The 20,629-nt window shown below is 34.4% G+C and overlaps 2 protein-coding genes across 2 annotated transcripts in view; one reads left to right on the forward strand and one right to left on the reverse strand.

The window, feature by feature from the left end:
• Positions 1-1,528: 1,528 nt before the first annotated feature.
• On the reverse strand, positions 1,529-15,049 carry Cdc27 (cell division cycle protein 27). Its single transcript, XM_075303733.1, has 4 exons — positions 14,477-15,049; positions 14,337-14,412; positions 5,724-6,935; positions 1,529-3,558 (listed from the first exon to the last, which is right to left on the reverse strand). Exons 1-4 carry the CDS (start codon positions 14,498-14,500, stop codon positions 2,078-2,080), a joined length of 2,793 nt encoding a protein of 930 aa, XP_075159848.1. The 5' UTR covers positions 14,501-15,049; the 3' UTR covers positions 1,529-2,077.
• A 3,714-nt stretch (positions 15,050-18,763) lies between these two features.
• Positions 18,764-20,629, forward strand: part of hob (bridge-like lipid transfer protein family member hobbit) — a 32,040-nt gene continuing 30,174 nt past the window's right edge. Inside the window, exons 1-4 of the mRNA XM_075308327.1 lie at positions 18,764-18,885; positions 18,957-19,083; positions 19,992-20,381; positions 20,443-20,583. Coding sequence (XP_075164442.1) covers positions 18,833-18,885; positions 18,957-19,083; positions 19,992-20,381; positions 20,443-20,583 — 711 coding nt within the window. The 5' untranslated portion in view covers positions 18,764-18,832. The remainder of the gene's footprint in view (positions 18,886-18,956; positions 19,084-19,991; positions 20,382-20,442; positions 20,584-20,629) is intronic.

Here is a 20,629-nt window from a genome sequence, read left to right on the forward strand (position 1 = left end):
ACTTGACCACAATGATTCTTTTACAACTATCTTAAAATTCACTTTTTCTAATAGTTTGAAAGGGCTCTTATTGGCGTCGTCTAAATTTATCTAAAGAGGCACCTAATAATTGCGCTCATGCGATACTTTTTTGTAGTAACTTGGCTTGGTAAAGGGTGATTTGTTAAGAGCTTGATAACTTTTTTTAAAAAAAAAACGCATAAAATTTGCAAAATCTCATCGGTTCTTTATTTGAAACGTTAGATTGGTCCATGACATTTACTTTTTGAAGATAATTTCATTTAAATGTTGACCGCGGCTGCGTCTTAGGTGGTCCATTCGGAAAGTCCAATTTGGGCAACTTTTTCGAGCATTTCGGCCGGAATAGCCCGAATTTCTTCGGAAATGTTGTCTTCCAAAGCTGGAATAGTTGCTGGCTTATTTCTGTAGACTTTAGACTTGACGTAGCCCCACAAAAAATAGTCTAAAGGCGTCAAATCGCATGATCTTGGTGGCCAACTTACCGGTCCATTTCTTGAGATGAATTGTTCTCCGAAGTTTTCCCTCAAAATGGCCATAGAATCGCGAGCTGTGTGGCATGTAGCGCCATCTTGTTGAAACCACATGTCAACCAAGTTCAGTTCTTCCATTTTTGGCAACAAAAAGTTTGTTAGCATCGAACGATAGCGATCGCCATTCACCGTAACGTTGCGTCCAACAGCATCTTTGAAAAAATACGGTCCAATGATTCCACCAGCGTACAAACCACACCAAACAGTGCATTTTTCGGGATGCATGGGCAGTTCTTGAACGGCTTCTGGTTGCTCTTCACTCCAAATGCGGCAATTTTGCTTATTTACGTAGCCATTCAACCAGAAATGAGCCTCATCGCTGAACAAAATTTGTCGATAAAAAAGCGCGAAACACATTTCGAACCGAACACTGATTTTGGTAATAAAATTCAATGATTTGCAAGCGTTGCTCGTTAGTAAGTCTATTCATGATGAAATGTCAAAGCATACTGAGCATCTTTCTCTTTGACACCATGTCTGAAATCCCACGTGATCTGTCAAATACTAATGCATGAAAATCCTAACCTCAAAAGAATCACCCTTTACAACTTCTGAGTAGTGACGGCACTTTTGCGACGATTTTTGGATATCGTATACGACTGTTTTCGACGTGGTGTCAAATCCAAAAAATATTGGCAGTATATATTGATTGTAATCACCACAAACATGACTTTATGTATAGAGATAAAACAAATCTAGACGACTTACCTTTGAAAATTTGTATGACATTTTCATATATATACCACAGAATCGAATTGTACTTTATTCTGTCCTGATAGTTGACGGTTGTAGTTCTCCAAGGAAATGCAGCAATCGGTAGTAAAAGTTACTTCTCAACAACATATTCGCATTTATATTATCATTAATATTCTTAAATAAGTAATCATATTTAAATTAATTAAAGTACAAAACTCGAAGATTGTTTTCCAATGAGTTTGCGAAAAATTAGTTGACACATTTTTTAATAAAACATCTGATTTGGTTTTATGTACTAATGTTTTTGTTTTTGTATTTCATTTTTATTACTGTTATATTAAAGAACTACTTCAGTTTTACGATGTGTATGCAAATAAAGTTCATAATAATATCTATTGAATGTCTTTTTCCGTATGAAAACGAAGATAATTTTACGTTTGTTGGCTTCAAGGGTGTGCAGAGATAACTTAAAACCACCACAATTGCTGGCAAGTATTCATCCGCATTGCATTGTTCTTTAGTAATTGTTTATGTAATTGCAGAATAAAAATAGCAAACATTGTACGATTTAAATTGATTTAATTAATGTTTTACATATCTCAAAAGTACACAGAATAGAAAGAATGGGTAGTGCGGGAAAACTAAATAGATTTTAATCATAATATGAATAGATCAACAAAAAAAAATAATAATAATAAACGAAATTATAAGTGAAACAATATTACAAGTATATTTTATTTCTAATTTACTAGATTTCCTTCGCTCTATGATGTCACCTAGTAATCGTCTCTTATTAAACAGGCATAAGAAAATATTAAACACTGCGTGTTTTAGAAATCGCTATCATAATTAACGTCTTGGGCCTGGGTAGATTCATCTGAACGTTCAGAGATTGGTTCCAAATCTGCATCTAAGCCCGGATCATTCATGGATGATGGACAGCAGGGATTGGACATCGAGTCGAAGGCATCTTTAATTTGATTGTTGGCCCCTTTGGGATCTAAATCTGTGGCCCAGCTAAAGTGCATTAGAGCCGAGTCTACATTGCCTAGAGTTTTATGTATTTTTCCTATTAAATAGAATACCACCGACTCTTTAGGTACGATTTCTTTAAGCTCCTCGAGTTCTTTTAATGCTTCTTGATGTCTACCTAAAGAAAAGTATATGGAACCCCGATGGAAACGCGCCAAGGGATTTTTGGGATCCAGAGTGGCGGCCGTGTTGAGCGTCTGTAGAGCTTGTTCCTTCTTTTGCATGAAGTATTGCATAGCACCAATATGCACAAGAATCACAGAGTTCTGGGGGTTGATTTTCAGTGCTTTGATGTAGTGTAATTCAGCTAGTTCATACTTCTCCTGTTTTGAATATATCGTACCGATGCCAAACCATGCATTATAATGTCGTGGATCCCTTACAACAGCTGAACGAAAATAGTCCATTGCCTTATCCAATTCTTCGGTTAGAACCAACTCATGGCCCAACAATGTGTAGCTGTATACAAATTCGGGATCTACCTGCACGGCCCTCTTGAAAAACTTGATCGCCGTTTCATGTTCTTTATGCAGTGAGAAGCAGTTTCCAGCTACGCACCAGGTTATTGGAGATGTTTTATTTTGATTAATTAGGTCTTGAGCCAATGCTGATAAGCTCACTTCCTTTTGTAGATGCCACAATGACGAAGAATATATCTCCATATAATCTAAGCGATACGGTTCTTGTTCGTGGATTCTTTTAAATATCGCCACTGCATTTTCATATTCCCTCAGTTCATAGTGCGACATGCCAATCAATGACTGTACCCAACTAGATGAGAAATGATGTTTTGGTATTGTGGCCTCCAAATGTTTAATACAGGCTTTGCATTGAAAATGGGCCAACAGCTTGAAGCCTTCTCCAAGATCTCTGAGAAGTGTCATTAAGCCATCTGCGGATTGTTTCTTCAGAGAAAGCAAATGATGAGCCATTGTTTGTGCACTGTTAAGACTGTTATTCAATTGCACTTTTGCATCTTCAGATGTACGATTCATTGTAGTTTGCGCAGAGGTTATGGTTTCGACTTTTTCCTTATCTTTGCGAATGGGTTTGTCTGTGAGTTTCTCCGAATTAGTTTGATTGGCATTTGATTTGTCTTCTATCAATTCATTATTGAGACAAATTTTACCCATGCGTGCTTTTGTTTTCCGAGGAGGAGAACGAGGCTGCACAAATTTATTTGAAATATTTGGCGATTTGTTGTTTTCCTTTACGGAATATGCACTATGACTAAATAGGCGTGTACTACGCCTAACAGCGGCATTAGGAATATTTGTACCTGTGAAATAAGAAATAATTTAACATTTGTGACATTTGCCAGTAGTGTAATAAAAACATGCCGCCTATCAAACAAGAATTTGGGTGGGTGTGGAAAGGTTATGGAATTCGCTAACAGATTTTCCAATCAATTAAGGGCAAATTGTTTTTATATTTTTCAAACATTTGATGATTTGTTTAGAGCTTTCATACCAACATTCCGTTCTCTTGCTATTATGTACAATAAACCAATTTTTTTTTTGTATATATTAATGACATCATTTGTTGGAACATTACTTCCCAGCCAATTCGCCACCTCTCTTATTGCTAATATTTCAGCGTGAAAAACATTACCGTGAATAGGTAATCTTTTCGCTTTCGATGTTCCAGGTCTTTAGAATATACTCCGAAACCCACTTGTCCATTCAATTTGGAAGCATCGGTGTTGAAATCTATATAACGTGTATTCCCAGGGGTTTGTGTGGTCCACGCCGCACTGTTGGGAATTAGAGTTTCAAACTTTTTGTCGAAAAGCTGTTTCGCCAGAGAGTAATCCACTAAGTTTGGCACTTCTGGCATTACTTTGAGGAACGAACTGTTACCGTGGGTTTTTTTCCGACCACAGCGATAGCTCGCGCAACCGTACAGCCGTTGTTGCTGTTAACTGTTTGGCTAATATGTCTAAAGGTAATAGATGCAGCATGACATTAAGGGAATCTGTTCCTGTCTTACTGAATGCACCTGAGATACATAAGCACATCATTCGCTGAACTTTATCTAAACTTGTCGGCTTTTCAAGTGCTGACCACCAGATCACAAAACCATATAGCATTATAGGTCTAAGCACTGCCGTGTATAGCCAATGCAGAATATTCGGTTTTAGTCCCCACTTTTTCCCATTGCCTTTTTGTACGAGTACAAAGCTACCGTGGCTTTTCCCGTCCTTTCTTCAATATTAAGCTTGAAGTTCAGCTTCCTGTCCAAAATAACCCCCAAAATAACACACACACAAAAGGGAATTTCAATACCCCCTAAGGGGATGGGCTTAACTGTGGGAATTTTGCGTTCTTTGCAATACATGATCTACGTATGCCACATCATCTACGCATGCCACCACTTTTATCCTTTCTTTTTCTAGGGCAACCAGAAGGTTGTTTATAGCAACATTATAAAGAAGAGGTGATAGAACTCCTCCTTGGGGAATGCCTCTGTTCACATGCCTTTGTATGTTTGCTTGTCCTAGTGTGGGTGAAATACGTATCTTCGTTAGAACGTCTAACAGCCTAAGTATTCCTTGATCAACATTCAGAGGATGGACGTTGTTGAATGCCCATTCGATGTCTAGAAAGTCATAATTGTGTACTCATTGACAGATAGTGAGCTTTCAATAAAGCTGACTAGTCACGCAATGCGGTCTCAGTAGACCTGCCCTTCGAGTAATGACACTTTTGTTGGTACTTTTAGAGTAAACAAAGTACACCCGCGACAGATTTGGTACCCTTTTTCATTCTTCCTTGAGTTCATAAATTAAATTTTGAACACGTCCATTCGACTCAAAATCTGGGTATGGAGTCGATCCAAATTTTCTCGTCTCCGATTATAGCAGAAATCTAAAAATACCACTCTTTATTGGGTTGAAAGTTTTTTTTGTTTTCTTACTAGTTACAATCGAGGATAATAAATTACAGCACATTTTAAAGAAATACGCATATTCGAAACCATAACAAACACGAAAAAATGTTGCTTTCTGAAACGAAATTAATGGGTGTGCCCATCACAATCCGCATGATTTATGTAATCTTTGGAAATATATAATTGGTTTTAGCTCCATACCAGCATTCTAAGCTTTATATGTACACGATCTTCGGTTGAAACCCATTTTATTTTCACTTTTTCTAAAATAATCAAATTTACAAATTAAAAGAACTTATTGCTGTTAAATATTGACGAAAAATAAATTTAAAACAAATTACGCATCAATGGAGTTAAACTGCCTGTTTTAAATCGAACTATTTTAATTAAATAACGGTGAAAATTTCTAGGCGAAAGCCGAACATATTACCTGTCTTTATAGAAGAAATTGCTTTCACAATGGCTATATAATACTTTTTCAAAGTCAATTTAGAACGATGCTATTTATCACCCATGGGAAGAACTATTGGAAAGATTTTGTATATTTTTACTTACCACTTGTAACGTTTCCAGTATTATTTGGTGTTCTTGGTGTTATGTTACCAGTTTGTGTAAATACAGCAGGTTTGCTTCCACTGCCAGAATTTGAGGATGTATCTTTTCGATTAATCAAACTGCTAACGTGGCCCTTCATCTTCTTGCCTATAACTTTCTGCTCTTGGTTTACCTCTCCCAACGTCTGTGGTAATGGTGAATTTGTTATATTGAGATTTGTTTGCGTGTGACCAGCACCAAGGCTACCCAAAAACGATGAGTCCCCACCACAAGGACTATTCATTGGCAGAACCCCAAAACTAGGTGTTATAGGTGACATGGCTGAAAGGTATTTGAATTGTTTGCGGAATGGTGTACCTGCACCACCACCATCGCCCTGTGCACTCAAACTTGTTGTCTGCTCGGTATTCGTAGTATAACCAACAGGTGTATCATCCAGCATCATCATACTTGTATTATATTGATTTTGTTGGTTGATCCCGGCTGTATTGCCTCTTAACATTGATATGGAACTATTTAAATTGTTATTGTTGTTATTTGGTGTGGTCAAATTTTGCATAGTTCCCAGGCCGTTGTTATTAGTTTGGGGCTGAATCTGTTGCTCTACAGGCGTGGAGAGAATATAATTTGAACTATTACATAACTGACTAATGAAACCGCCATCCGACGCCATATTGGATGTACCAAAATTTGTGTAGTTCAAATTATTTCCACAATCGATATGGGAAGCTCCGCTACCAAAAAGTATCATTGAATTTGTATTAACGTTGCCCTGACATGTATTGAATATATCAGTGTTGGTTATTTGGAATATACTATTCGCATCTGGATGTTCACCCAACTGACATAAATCTGCAAAAGCTTGCCACATGAATGGATTCAGTTTAAGTGCTCTTCGCAATGCAATCGCAGCAATTTTATTTCTTTCTGTCTTCACGCATATTTGAGCTATTAGCTGCAAAACAAAACATGCTATTTCACCAAACTCTTTGACAATATCCTCGAAGCAGTTTTTCATATCACCAAATCCATTACTAGTAAGGGCGCATTCGGCCTCGGAGTATTTTTTAAGTTGATAGGCACATTTTGCCTGTAGAAACCTGCATTGCGGAGAGCGTCGTGATTTTTCTCGCAACAACCAATAAGTTTGGTGAATAAGATTGGACCGATAATAGCTCGTTGCCAAGATGAATATAGTCTCATCGGTTTCAACTGTAAGATAGAAAAAAAAAAGCAAAACAAAATATTATTCCAATTTTTCTTACGAAAGAAACATTTTTCATATGACTTTCTTGAACGCTTAGATAGATTCCCAGATGAACCCTTAAATGCACAATATAACTGATTTTATATAATATCCAAAATGGTAAATAAAGAACATCTGCATACCACATTTTTTAGAGAAACAAATGTTTTGTGTTTTTCTGAAAAATAGTGGTATCTTATAAAATACAGTGCGCATTAAACTAATTTTTTGTTTACAAATAAACAATTTGATATTAGTGGAGAATAGAGACATATTTACACTACACAGACTTTTTACCAACATTACCCAGCAAAAACTAGGTAACCATAACTCATTACAATTTGCATTACCAGAAGTAAAACTCTCATTACACGTTGCATTACATTGCGATGAGTTATAGTGACTAACTTATAATGACAATAATAACTACTTCTCAGTAATTTGTGAAAAGTTGAAGTTGTAAGTCCCCGGTCTGACACATAGATGGCGTCGCTAGTATTAAATGATTCGTGTCAAAATTTGACGTCTGTAAATCAATTAGTTTGTGAGATAGAGCGACTTTTGTGAAGCAACTTTTGTTATTGTGAAAAAAATGGAAAAAAAAGGAATTTCGTGTTTTGATAAAATACTGTTTTCTGAAGGGAAAAATACGGTGGAAGCAAAAACTTGGCTTGATAATGAGTTTCCGGACTCTGCCCCAGGGAAATCAACAATAATTGATTGGTATGCAAAATTCAAACGTGGTGAAATGAGCACGGAGGACGGTGAACGCAGCGGACGCCCGAAAGAGGTGGTTACCGACGAAAACATCAAAAAAATCCACAAAATGATTTTGAATGACCGTAAAATGAAGTTGATCGAGATAGAAGAGGCCTTAAAGATATCAAAGGAACGTGTTGGTCATATAATTCATAAATATTTGGATATGCGGAAGCTCTGTGCAAAATGGGTGCCGCGCGAGCTCACATTTGACCAAAAACAACAACGTGTTGATGATTCTGAGCGGTGTTTGCAGCTGTTAACTCGTAATACACCCGAGTTTTTCTGTCGATATGTGACAATGGATGAAACATGGCTCCATCACTACGCTCCTGAGTCCAATCGACAGTCGGCTGAGTGGACAGACTCAAAAGTCCGCTGGCAAAGTAATGGCCTCTGTTTTTTGGGATGCGCATGGAATAATTTTTATCGATTATCTTGAGAAGGGAAAAACCATCAACAGTGACGATTATATGGCGTTATTAGAGCGTTTGAAGGTCGAACGATTGCAAAAATTCATGAATTGGGCTTCGAATTGCTTCCCCATCCACCGTATTCTCCAGACCTGGCCCCAGCGACTTTTTCTTGTTCTCAGACCTTAAAAGGATGCTCGCAGGGAAAAAAAATTGGCTGCAAAGAAGAGGTCATCGCCGAAACTGAGGCCTATTTTGAGGCAAAACCGAAGGAGTACTACCAAAATGGTATCGAAAAATTGGAAGGTCGTTATAATCGTTGTATGGCTCTTGAAGGGAACTATGTTGAATAATAAAAACGAATTTTGACAAAAAAATGTGTGTTTTTTTTTTGTTAGACCGGGGACTTATCAGCCAACATGTTAAACACTATTTTTGAAAAAAAAAACGCCAAAAAATTAGAAAAATGTGCTATGCAGATTTTCTTTTTTACCGTTTTGCATATTATATATTTTTTTGAGGAATCAGTGTTCTTATTCCTTTAAGGGTTAAAGGAAATGGCAAAGCATTGTATAGGTTAGGTTAGATGGCAGCCCGATGTATCGGGCTCACTTAGACTATTCAGTCCATTGTGATACCACATTGGTGAACTTCTCTCTTATCACTGAGTGCTGCCCGATTCCATGTTAAGCTCAATGACAAGGGACCTCCTTTTTATAGCTGAGTCCATATTGCTGTGAAACCACTTAGAGACATAAGCGTAGGAAGGCCTCTGGGGAGGGGGCTTAGACCCCCCCAGAAAAATTTTAGCCCCCCCCAGAATTTGAAAAGCTATTTACAATTTGCCATTGTTTTTATAAAAATTATAAACAAGTATATACAGCCGCATAAAGTTCCGCTAAAGACTTTCATGCACAATCGAATTATTCGGGTTGTGGTAGCTGTTGCCGATGGCATATAGTTTTATATTTTAACATTATCTTCTAAATTGTGAGTTAGTTTCTTTATTATAAGTGAATGTTTGAAGTTTGATATTTATGAAATAAAGCTGTGGTTGAATTTATGATTTATGTTCCTAAATTTATGTTTAGTTTAATAACTAAAGCTCCTTTATTATTTTATTTAGTCTGGTTTAGTCAATTTAAATAAAAAATAATTGATATTAAAAACTATTCTTTCATAAATGAATATCTTAATAATGCTGCAAAAAGGCGTCGCACAAAAAAGAAGTGCAATTTTTTTTTGTGTCCGAAAGTGGTGCAAAATTGGCGGAGAAGCGAAAATGTAATATGAACTTGTCTTAGGACATATGTCCACCGTTTCAACAGCCGTTGCAATGAATTTGCATCACTTCTTAAGGTGCGATCCGAATTCAGTGTATTGAATGTGAATTGAAAACTTTTATGATATTTTCCCAAATAAATAATTTTTATATTTTTATGTTTTTATGATTGAATGCATTCTAACGCTTGTCTGAAACCTTTTCCCTCGAATATTTTCAAAAATTATCCATTTTTCTATAATGGATTTGTCATTTTTGTGGCAAAATTTGAATGGTTTGTATCATTTTATTTATTCTTACTCTTTTCTTAAACTATTTGAAAAAAAGAAAACAAAAAATTACCCATTAAAATATGAAAAAATAAAAGTAAAAAACTTCCCGTGTAGTTAAATAATTAACTTCTTTGTGAGGACATTTTTGGGAGTGCTTTTAAGGTTGTGCCTTTAGAACAACTCCCAATTTTTTGCTGGAAAAAGTGTGGAACTACTTTTAGTTGGTTTATTATAAATTAATTGTCTAGTTATTTTGATGTCTGATTTTTTATTCATTTTTATGAAATAAAACATTAATTGAACCTATAAGTTCAGTCTATAAATTCTTAGCTAGGGGGGCTTAGCCCCCCCTAGGAAAATTGTCTAGCTATGCTAATGCTTAGAGAAGCTTTGAAACCCTCAGAAATGTCACCAGCATTACTGAGGTGGGATAATCCACCGCTGAAAAACTTTTTGGTATTCGGTCGAAGCAGGAATCGAACCCACGACCTTGTGTATGCAAGGCGGGCATGCTAACCATTGCACCATGGTGGCTCCCTAAGCATTGTATAATCGACAAATCTAATGCAGAAAGATCGCCCTAAAATATAGGTCAACATAGGGATGAATGGTTAGCATGACCGCTTTGCATGGGTTCAATCTCTGTTTCGACCGAACAACAAAACGCTTTTCTACGTTGAATTATCCCCTCCCAATAATGCTGGCCCCCATGTTATTTAGAGGAGCCACCGCACAGTGCTTCGAAAAAAGAAATGATATTCAAACCTGTTAAAATTAGCATAAAACGCAATACATGATAAAAACTCGTTCATCCAAAATCTCTTCGTTTTTATAAATATTTGTAAAATATTTCTAAATGTTTTTAAAATATTCTAATCAAAAATATCAGAATTTTTTTTTATTCTATAGTATAATCATAATAAACCCAACAAATAGAAGTGAGAACGAAATTGAGATATACTTTTTTTGCGTCCTTCGTAAATTGTCCTTTTTGGGTAGAAAAATCTAAAACATTTTAAAAATTGTCAAAATTCTAATTTCCTCAAATTTATTTTTTGTTTTACTTCAAAAACCACCATCAATACCTACACAAAATATTTAACTTAGCTAAAACCGGACCATTCGTTTTTTTACACCGTCCACGTAATGTAACCCCATTTTCGACAAAAAAGTGATACTTTGCGGTGGCTATCAGTAAAACAGAGTATTGTAATGAATGCGTTAATATTTATCTTCAAAATTAAAAATGAAATGTTGCCCAAGTATTTGGAGAACTACATAACATATGTATCTGATGGACAACCGTACAATTTAAGAAAAAGCTTAATATTCAAATATTTTTTTAAAAATAGTTCTAGACAATTATAGCAAAATTTTATTTTTGCCTTCGAAGCTCGCATAGACTATTAAAAACAGAAATTAGAATAAAAATCGGAGCACATATTTTTTGCCGCTTTCTAAGCACTGTGCACTATGGTGCCTTTGCACACAAAGGGTCATGGGTTCAATTCCATTTCGGACCGAACACCAACAAGTTTTTCAACCGAAAATTATCCCCACCCTGTAATGCTAACAGGGCTATTAAATTGTGGTCCCAAGTTATTGAGAGGAGCCACCGTGGTGTCATTGTTAGCAAGTCCGCCTTGCATATAAAGGGTCATAGGATCAATCCCTGTTCCCGAACACCAAAAAGTTCTTCAACGGTGCATTCGCTCCTCTCAGTTATGCTGGTAACATTTATGAGTGTACCAAAGCTTTTCTAAGTGATTTCCCCGAAATGCCCTTCGGACTCGGTTATAAAAAGGAGGTCCCATATAATTGAGCTTAATATAGATTCGGGTATCAATCATTGATAAGAGAAAGTTCAACACCTGAGATACCACAATGGACTGAATAGTCTAAATGTGCCTAAAATAACGGACTGCCACAATACCTAACCTAAACCTGTCATTGAGCTAAACGTAGAATCGGGCAGAACTCATTGGTAAGAGAGAAGTTCACCACATGCAGTGTCACAATATCTACACACAAAATAAAAATTTTTGGATTCAATCATGAAATTAATAGATCCAATTAATTTTTACATGAAATGTCTTCAATCACAGAAATGATAGTATCAATCACCGAAGTCAATTAAAAAATTAATTGATCTAATTGACACTATTAATTTTCGTGATTGATTTTTGTTTTAATTAAAAAATTTGTTGAATCAATCAAATTTTTAATTGAATATTTTTGCAAATTCGATTTTAATTGAAAATATTTGGTGAAAAATTTTTTCTGTGTATTCTATCCTAAACTAGGGATGACTCACTGTTAATTTTTTGAAGACTTACTAAATTTTAATAAATCAATTAAAATATTTATTATTGAAGAAACTAAAACGTTAAGTATTTTTTGCGAATCTTCTTCTATCTAAATATATATACATATATGTGGTTTTACCATTGTTTAGCAAGTCTGTAGTGGTTTTCCAGAAACGGGACTTTGCAGAATTTTACAATACTTTCACTGCTGATTTGACAGGGAATTATTTTATATTCTTAACAAATTTTTATAAAACATAGTATTTCTATCAATACTACCTCAAAACGGTCAAAGAAAATTTCCAGAGCCAATTGAACTTTTAGTTGATGAAAATTAAGATTGTAAATAAATGTTCTTCAATGTGAGAAAGCTTTCATTGCCTTAATCAGGTGGTACATTCTTCTTCCGCGTGATTAAAAAAATGGGAATTGTTAGTCGTTGAATTGATTCTTGCTTTTAGAAAGTAAATTGTACATCTAAATCAGACACGGGACGACTGTACCAACTCAAATTTGTCTATTATAAAATCAAATTAAAGGTATCCGAATTGTTATAAGATTAATTGTACAACCAATCTTACAATCCAATTCACCTTCTCTACAACTCTTTTGAACAGAGAATGAAGCCGACCCATTTTTGTCGACGGCGGCTGACACTAAATTTTTGCCTACGGCGGCGGCGGATTGACGGCTAAGCCGATATAAATTTATCCACTCGGTGGCGGACAATCATCCATTATAAAATCAATTTGAAGTTATTCGAATGGTAATGAGATTAGTTGTACAATCAATCTTAAATTTACATTTTATTAAAATTTTCTAAGCTAAATTTTTGCGAAACTATTATAGTAGCTTGAAACTGATTGATTGTGGGCGGAAGATTAAAAAAAAAATGACAAGTAATAATATATTTTTTTGATTTAAATCAATATTTTGATTAATTGGCGGCTAAATTTGAGTCGAGATGAGTGGACATATTCGGCGGCGGCGTCGACTGAAATCAGCGGAGCAACTCGACGGCTTCATTCTCTAATTTTGAACAAAATTTTTGATTAATAAAAAAGGGTATTGGATTTGTTTGGTGGTGGATCCAAATTTTTGTAAGAAAATAAAACAATTGCAAATTATTTTTCATATTAAAATAAATAATATTGCATAATTGGCAGTCGCATTTTAAACAATTGCAAATTATTTTCATATTATTTTTCATATTTAAATAAACAAATTACATTGTTGGTCGATCAACACAAATCTTTAAATCTCACTTAAGACTTCAAACAATTGCTTTGTTTTGACCAACAACATAATTTTGAAGATAGAACCTAGCTTCTTAACCCTCTGTAGCTGACGTCGTGGTCTGACAGACACCGCAAAATTAATTTTCTTGTGTATCTTCCTAAAGTACAAAGCATTAATGTCTCCGCTCTCAGTACATTTTCTTTTTATTTAAAATATTTTAGATTTGTTTGCTTAATAACCATATGCTTTTAAGGAAAATATGGCCAAACAATGTTTAATTCGAAATGTGAACGTAGGATATCAGTTTAGAAATGAGGTCTGGTGGACCCCACGTCAGTTTTATTATTAAAATTAGACCACCTCAGCTACAGAAGGTTAATCTAAGACTTCTTCGGCTTCTATTACTTAGTAGTATTTGAACCTTGTAGTCAGCATAGAGTAAATTGACAATTTCGACAAAATAAAAGCAGAAAATATTAATAGGTTAGGGTCAGAATGAAAAATTGATTTTGAAAAACGTCTACAATATATTAATAACATTACAGGCTTACAAATTGTAGTATATCAAGAAGCCATCATCATCGAATTAATTATCGTTCATCAATCATTGATCAAATCGAAATAATTATATTTATTAATTATATTTACGATAACATATGAAATGAAATGAATTTAGAGCTTTATAGGTGTTGTGTGTTTAACATATATTGGAGAGTATTAGTTTTGTTTTCGGCATATTCTTTGCAATATCTTCATAATTCATTCATCTTCTTGACCATAATATAATTATAATATGTAGAATCATTCATTGTACGTAAAACCAGGAAGTAAAATAGAAATAAAAACCTAACCATCACCCCGAATTTGGTACTACAGTGAAACAACTCAGAAGTGGACACCCAAGGTCGCCTAAATTTTGTCCACATTTGCGAGGAGTCCAGTTATGAGAGGTTAATTTTAATGTTTCAATATAGGCGACGCCTCTCTATAGTTGTCCACTTTTGAGTGTTCAAGTTTGAGAGGTTTCACTGTATATATATATCCGAAAAAATACTATAATTGTGTATATTAGATATGTATAAGGTTTCACACTAACCTTCGGAGCATAAACGCTCTGCCAAGAATACAGCGTCCTTATGATCATAGTGATTGAGACAATGCCATATGGCTGCCTGAGGATGATAAATATACAAAAGTTTTAATAGCGTATTTCGACAAAGTGACAAGTATCCATACCTGAACGGGTTCCTGTATTATCATGCTTTTATATTGTGATGAAACCCTGGATGTGCAAAACTATGAAGTATACCTTGTCAATGAGAGGCACAATATTCTTTTTTGCTTTATTTTAATGCACTAGAATCCTTGCAGTATTTTAACTGTTTTTATATCAGTCTCAAATACACATACGAACGCATTAAATATCTTTGGCTTATATGGTTAATAGACCCACGGTGCTAACGATGATGTTGAAACGATGGGCGACCACCACCACCGCCGCCACCGTCAATATCAACTAAACGTACACAATTTTTTTTACCTCAGCAGCATAAAACACTAGGCCACTCTTTCTTCGTGACTTTCGAAACACACAAAAAGAAAATTTTCACTGCAGTTTTTCTGATTTTCTCCACAAATTTCAGCTGATTTTCTAAACAACTTGATTATGTTGCACTCAAGTAATCTTTTTTGTAAGCATTTTTGTCGATTATTTTGAGGAAATTTAAACTACAAATAAATTAATTTTCTAAACGAAAATTATTTTGCTCTACAATTCCACAATTTCATGTATTTGGAGCGCATTTGAATTCAGACTAGCCTTTCATATAATTTACATCTCCAATTTGTGGTTGAACCGGCTATGAACCGGTTCTCTTTTACTTGGTTGTCATAATCAATCTAATGTCATTTATAATCAAATATTCAAACATAATTACAAAATAATTATGCGCGTGATCTCAAATTCAATTTCAATATACAAAATATAGAAATTTTGTGTGAAATTAATTTGTCTTCATTGAAACTGACAGATTAGAAAAACCCGATTAGAATATATATTAGACACAAGCTACAAAGCCACATTAGCACGTATAACGGCGAATGAATTTCGGAACCATAGTTAGTGGTCCTTCATACACACAAAAAAAAATTTTTTGATTTCAATCACGAAAATCGCGGATTCAATCATTTTTTTAATTGAAATGTCTTCAATCACGAAAATGATAGTATCAATCACCCATTTTGATTGAAAACCAACACGATTTTCAATTAAAAAATTAATTGACTTTTGTCACGGAATCAATTAATTGTGTGATTGAATCAATTAAAAACGTGATTGATTTTTAACATAAAATTCAATCACAGTTTTAATTGAATCAATTAAAATTTTAATTAATTTCGCGACAAAAATCAATCAACTATTTGATTCATTCAATTAAATAATTAATTGAAATTGGCTATAAATTTCGATCAAAAAATTTATATATTGCGACCCCAAAATCGTATATAGTTTTATTTGAAATAAAAGAAAATATATGTGTTTCTTATAAAGGGTGATTTGTTAAGAGCTTGATAACTTTTTTTTTAAAAAAAACGCATAAAATTTGCAAAATCTCATCGGTTCTTTATTTGAAACGTTAGATTGGTCCATGACATTTACTTTTTGAAGATAATTTCATTTAAATGTTGACCGCGGCTGCGTCTTAGGTGGTCCATTCGGAAAGTCCAATTTTGGGCAACTTTTTCGAGCATTTCGGCCGGAATAGCCCGAATTTCTTCGGAAATGTTGTCTTCCAAAGCTGGAATAGTTGCTGGCTTATTTCTGTAGACTTTAGACTTGACGTAGCCCCACAAAAAATAGTCTAAAGGCGTCAAATCGCATGATCTTGGTGGCCAACTTACCGGTCCATTTCTTGAGATGAATTGTTCTCCGAAGTTTTCCCTCAAAATGGCCATAGAATCGCGAGCTGTGTGGCATGTAGCGCCATCTTGTTGAAACCACATGTCAACCAAGTTCAGTTCTTCCATTTTTGGCAACATAAAGTTTGTTAGCATCGAACGATAGCGATCGCCATTCACCGTAACGTTGCGTCCAACAGCATCTTTGAAAAAATACGGTCCAATGATTCCACCAGCGTACAAACCACACTAAACAGTGCATTTTTCGGGATGCATGGGCAGTTCTTGAACGGCTTCTGGTTGCTCTTCACTCCAAATGCGGCAATTTTGCTTATTTACGTAGCCATTCAACCAGAAATGAGCCTCATCGCTGAACAAAATTTGTCGATAAAAAAGCGGATTTTCTGCCAACTTTTCTAGGGCCCATTCACTGAAAATTCGACGTTGTGGCAGATCGTAAGTCTATTCATGATGAAATGTCAAAGCATACTGAGCATCTTTCTCTTTGACACCATGTCTGAAATCCCACGTGATCTGTCAAATACTAATGCATGAAAATACTAACCTCAAAAGAATCACCCTTTAAAACATATTCAATATTTTATAATTTTTTGAATTATGCAATAGACAAATAAATTTGGTTCTTGTTATTTGTGTTTTGTTCTAACATAACTTACTAATACAATTACTATCAATAACAACTATAGGGTGAAAAAATAAATTATATAAATCTTATAATAATAACCATGTTAGCATGTTCCTTCTAATATGTAGATGCGCCTAGATTTCCAATAATTCAGCAGCCTGTAAGCTAAATTAGAATAATTTGAATTTAATTTTGTTCAAATAAAAATTAATTTTGTTAAACATTACCTGCATAGAATATCAAGTTCAATTCTTAGTTCCAGGTTACAGATTTATAATCTTCTTTTGTAGTTGTAGTCTTTTAGCATAAAAAGGTGTATTAAGGAGCTCGGTAATTTAATTTTAGTAACAATTCCTTTCCAAAATCCACACATTGAAATCGTCTATTAAAATTTGAACCAATGAAAGACAAAAATAATGGGAAAACAGTGTAGTATTTGGTATTATATTGATGATACTTCGTAAATTCTGGAAATAGAAAAAAATATAAATGGAAAATACATATTTTTATTATTTTCGGATATTTTTCATGTTTTTAAATCCAAAAGAAAGAACTTTTTTACCATTACATAATTCAGCTCATTAGTTTATATATCAGATATACTGCTCTCTACTTGGGTTCAAACTGAAAAAGGCAGGTAAAGCAAAAATGCAATTTAATGCCAACGCCACTTCCCAACTTCAAGGTGAATCTTCCAACAAACCCATACCGCTCTTGGTTTTAAGAAAACTAAGAGTGAAAAAATTTATAATTTTAAAAGATCAAGACGGTACCCACTTTTTTGTTGCAAACATATTCTTATATATTTGATAAAATGATGGAGTTGATGGTCAAGTGATTGGTCAATTTCACAAAATAAAATTGGTCGCTAAAAGAAATGAATAAAAAAAATATATTATTTTAGTCCGTTTAATGTAAACAGGCTTCAATGGAAACCCGTATACATATTTCACAATTTCTTACCTTCAATAAACGTAGATTGTTTTCCATTTTTACAATACCACAAAACACAAACACAGGTAATTTCAAATGCGTTCTCTCATATATTTTTTTCAAACCTTTACCACGTGGTCGTTTGTTGTTGCACACTTTATTTATTTCAACCCTTTGCTATGATTTGTTGTTGCGTTCAAAATATTTATGCACACATATTGAATGCAGCAGACAGAATGTCGCCAATCATGTTTTTCAATTTACGCGAAAAACAAAAAACCAACCGTTCGTTACGAGTTACTTCCACAGACTGATCTCTCCATCATACATTGTTGAATAAATACCCATTCTCTTGTTCTCTTTTCGCTCTTTCCATTGCTCAAAATTATTCAATTTCAATCACAAAGGTGATTGGATCTATCACACGTGTAATTGGAAACGGAAAAAATTTCAATCACGTTTGTAATTTAAAATTATTTCCGAATTGATTAACAAATTGATTGAATCAATTAATATTTTAATTGGAAACGTAACAAATATCAATCATTTTTTTAATTGGTTTTTATTCGGATTTGATTAAATAATTAATTGAATCAATTAACATATTAATTGAATCCGTTTCCAAATTCAATTAAGTGCTTAATTGAAAAAATGTTGGTGATAATTTTTTGTGTGTATATGATCGTTTTCGACGTAGTGGGGATTCTCAGAAGCGCCCCCAAATTCAAAAAATGTTGGCAGGGTTACAGTGTGTCGGATCGATACGACTTGTCGGCGATGACTAAATAATCGGTAAATGTGTTATCGATCCCATAAACATTCAGCTGTATCGATGATGCCTTCGAACTTAACTTATAATGTGCACAATATATGGGATATGTTCGACATGAGCACTGTCGTCCGGAATAACTGATAGTCTGTAAAGCGCACAATATGAACGGTACAGAACACACAAAACGACAATTTAACTTGTTGTCCCATCTAAGGTTCCCTTTATGTTCTTGAAAATTTGTCATCAATATGTCAAAAAACATATGTTTTATGACAACAAACAGCTCGGCCAGGATCAGAAACAAGAAAAATATGTAATTCCACTTTTTAATTAAATAGGGAAAATGTTGGTGAAGATATTGTTATTTTGCGTGGTTATATTTATTTTTATATACTGGTAAGTAAAATAGAAACATAAAGAATTGCCGAAGTTGAATGTTTATATGGCAACCAACTTAATATTTTCAGGTTGCTACCTGCTGCAATTAGTTGGATTTTGGTTAAGAAATTCAAAGTAAAAGTTCGTATTGGACGTATTAACCTTCCTTATTTGGCACTGAAAAATGTTCATGTCAGCAAAAGTGGATTTTCTGTGGTAGGTGTATTGTGTTTTGTTATGTCCACTACAATTGTCAATGGTCTATGATGACGTGTTTTTGGCATATGATGAATATCATAGGGCTAGTGTATTTGATCGTTCTAATTCAAAACACTTCATCATTCTTTGCATTAGAACTATACATATATTAGTCGGGAGCTTAAAATTATTTTCACAAGAGTTAATCGATTGGTATTTCAAACTGAAAATTGTACAAATAACACGGGACCTCGAAAAAGTCACCCAGTGTTAATCGGCACTGAAGGCTATATAATAATGTCAAGAAGAAATATTCACTTTTGTCAATTTTACTTTCGAGCAGTTGTCTTTCCATCCAATTTTTATTAAGAAAACGTTTCTATGAAAGTGCGACAAACTTACAGAAGCTGGGTGTTATCTGTCCCTTGATTCAGATGGGACCATTGGTTTATAAATTAGTGTAATTTGGCTATATGAATACAAGTCGGAGGTGATAGACAGACGGTCGAATACCACTACAACATCACCACATCCAATCGCGATAGGAATCGATCAGTATATATAATTTGGGGTCTAAGACAAATATTTTTCGTAAAAGAACAGTCATGCGGATACAATTCGATATTCAAACACCTCACCGGGCTTATATTCAGTTCTCTAGGTTCTGTGGAGGTAGCGATGGAGACAGCAGCAACCCATAATCATTCTTATCATTCTTTTATGGAGAGTTACATTTGTTATTGTATTAGGAAAGAAGTTCACCACCTGTGATACCACAATGGACTGAATTGACTAGTCTAAGTGGGCAAATCTCAAAGCAGTAGTAGTGAAAAATCTAGTTAACCTAAAACAAAATGACAGAATTAACATATTCACGTTTCAATAGTCGCTATTAGTTTTCATTAAATGTATTTACTTATTTCTAGGAAGTCGAGGAAATATGTTTACGCAGTAGTTTTTTCAATACCGAAGTAACTAAACTGTTATCAATTTATATACGTGATATCCGAATTAATAAGGATATACAAACAAAAAACCATGGGATTAATGAGCTGTCAAAAGGCCGATCGACGTTTAGAAGAGATAGTGGTGTCAAAAGCGTTCCTGATTTTCGGCATGTTAAAGTACCGCCAAGTATTTTGACATGTGCCCAGTTTATGGCCGTTCACATTAACAATATATCAGTTGTTCTGAAGAACAACGATTTCGACCCTGGCTGGTTTATTCATGCAACCGCAAAAGAGCTACATTTAGATGGAAGTATTGTACACAATGCAAAAACATTACTAGTTAATGGAGTGCTAAATGAGGCTCAGGTAGAGTATTGCTATTTTATTATTATCTTTTAATTTAATATTATCGTTTTCCAACATCAAGGCAAAAATGTTTAGGCATTGTCCAGCGCGCAGACAATCCTTTGAACAGAATTTAAACAAAATTCGTCCTTGCCTGGGTGAATTAAGTTTCGACATTGCCTTAGATGCAACGCTCTACGCTCATGGTCCACTATCGGTTGATGTGAGTATGGTACTTCTTAATGGAATTATTTTTATAATCAGTATAT

Source organism: Haematobia irritans, chromosome 4 (genome assembly GCF_050003625.1).
Source record: "Haematobia irritans isolate KBUSLIRL chromosome 4, ASM5000362v1, whole genome shotgun sequence".
Lineage (NCBI taxonomy): Eukaryota > Metazoa > Arthropoda > Insecta > Diptera > Muscidae > Haematobia > Haematobia irritans.

What these genes read in the sequence shown, in the direction of transcription:
- Cdc27 (XM_075303733.1), bottom strand. Translation starts at nt 14,500, where the DNA reads ATGATAATACAGGAACCCGTTCAG. An exon ending in TAATACAGGAACCCGTTCAG is followed by an intron (nt 14,413 to 14,476) that starts GTATGGATACTT and finishes TATCATCCTCAG; the next exon opens with GCAGCCATATGGCATTGTCT. An exon ending in TACTGGAAACGTTACAAGTG is followed by an intron (nt 3,559 to 5,723) that starts GTAAGTAAAAAT and finishes CTTATTTCACAG; the next exon opens with GTACAAATATTCCTAATGCC.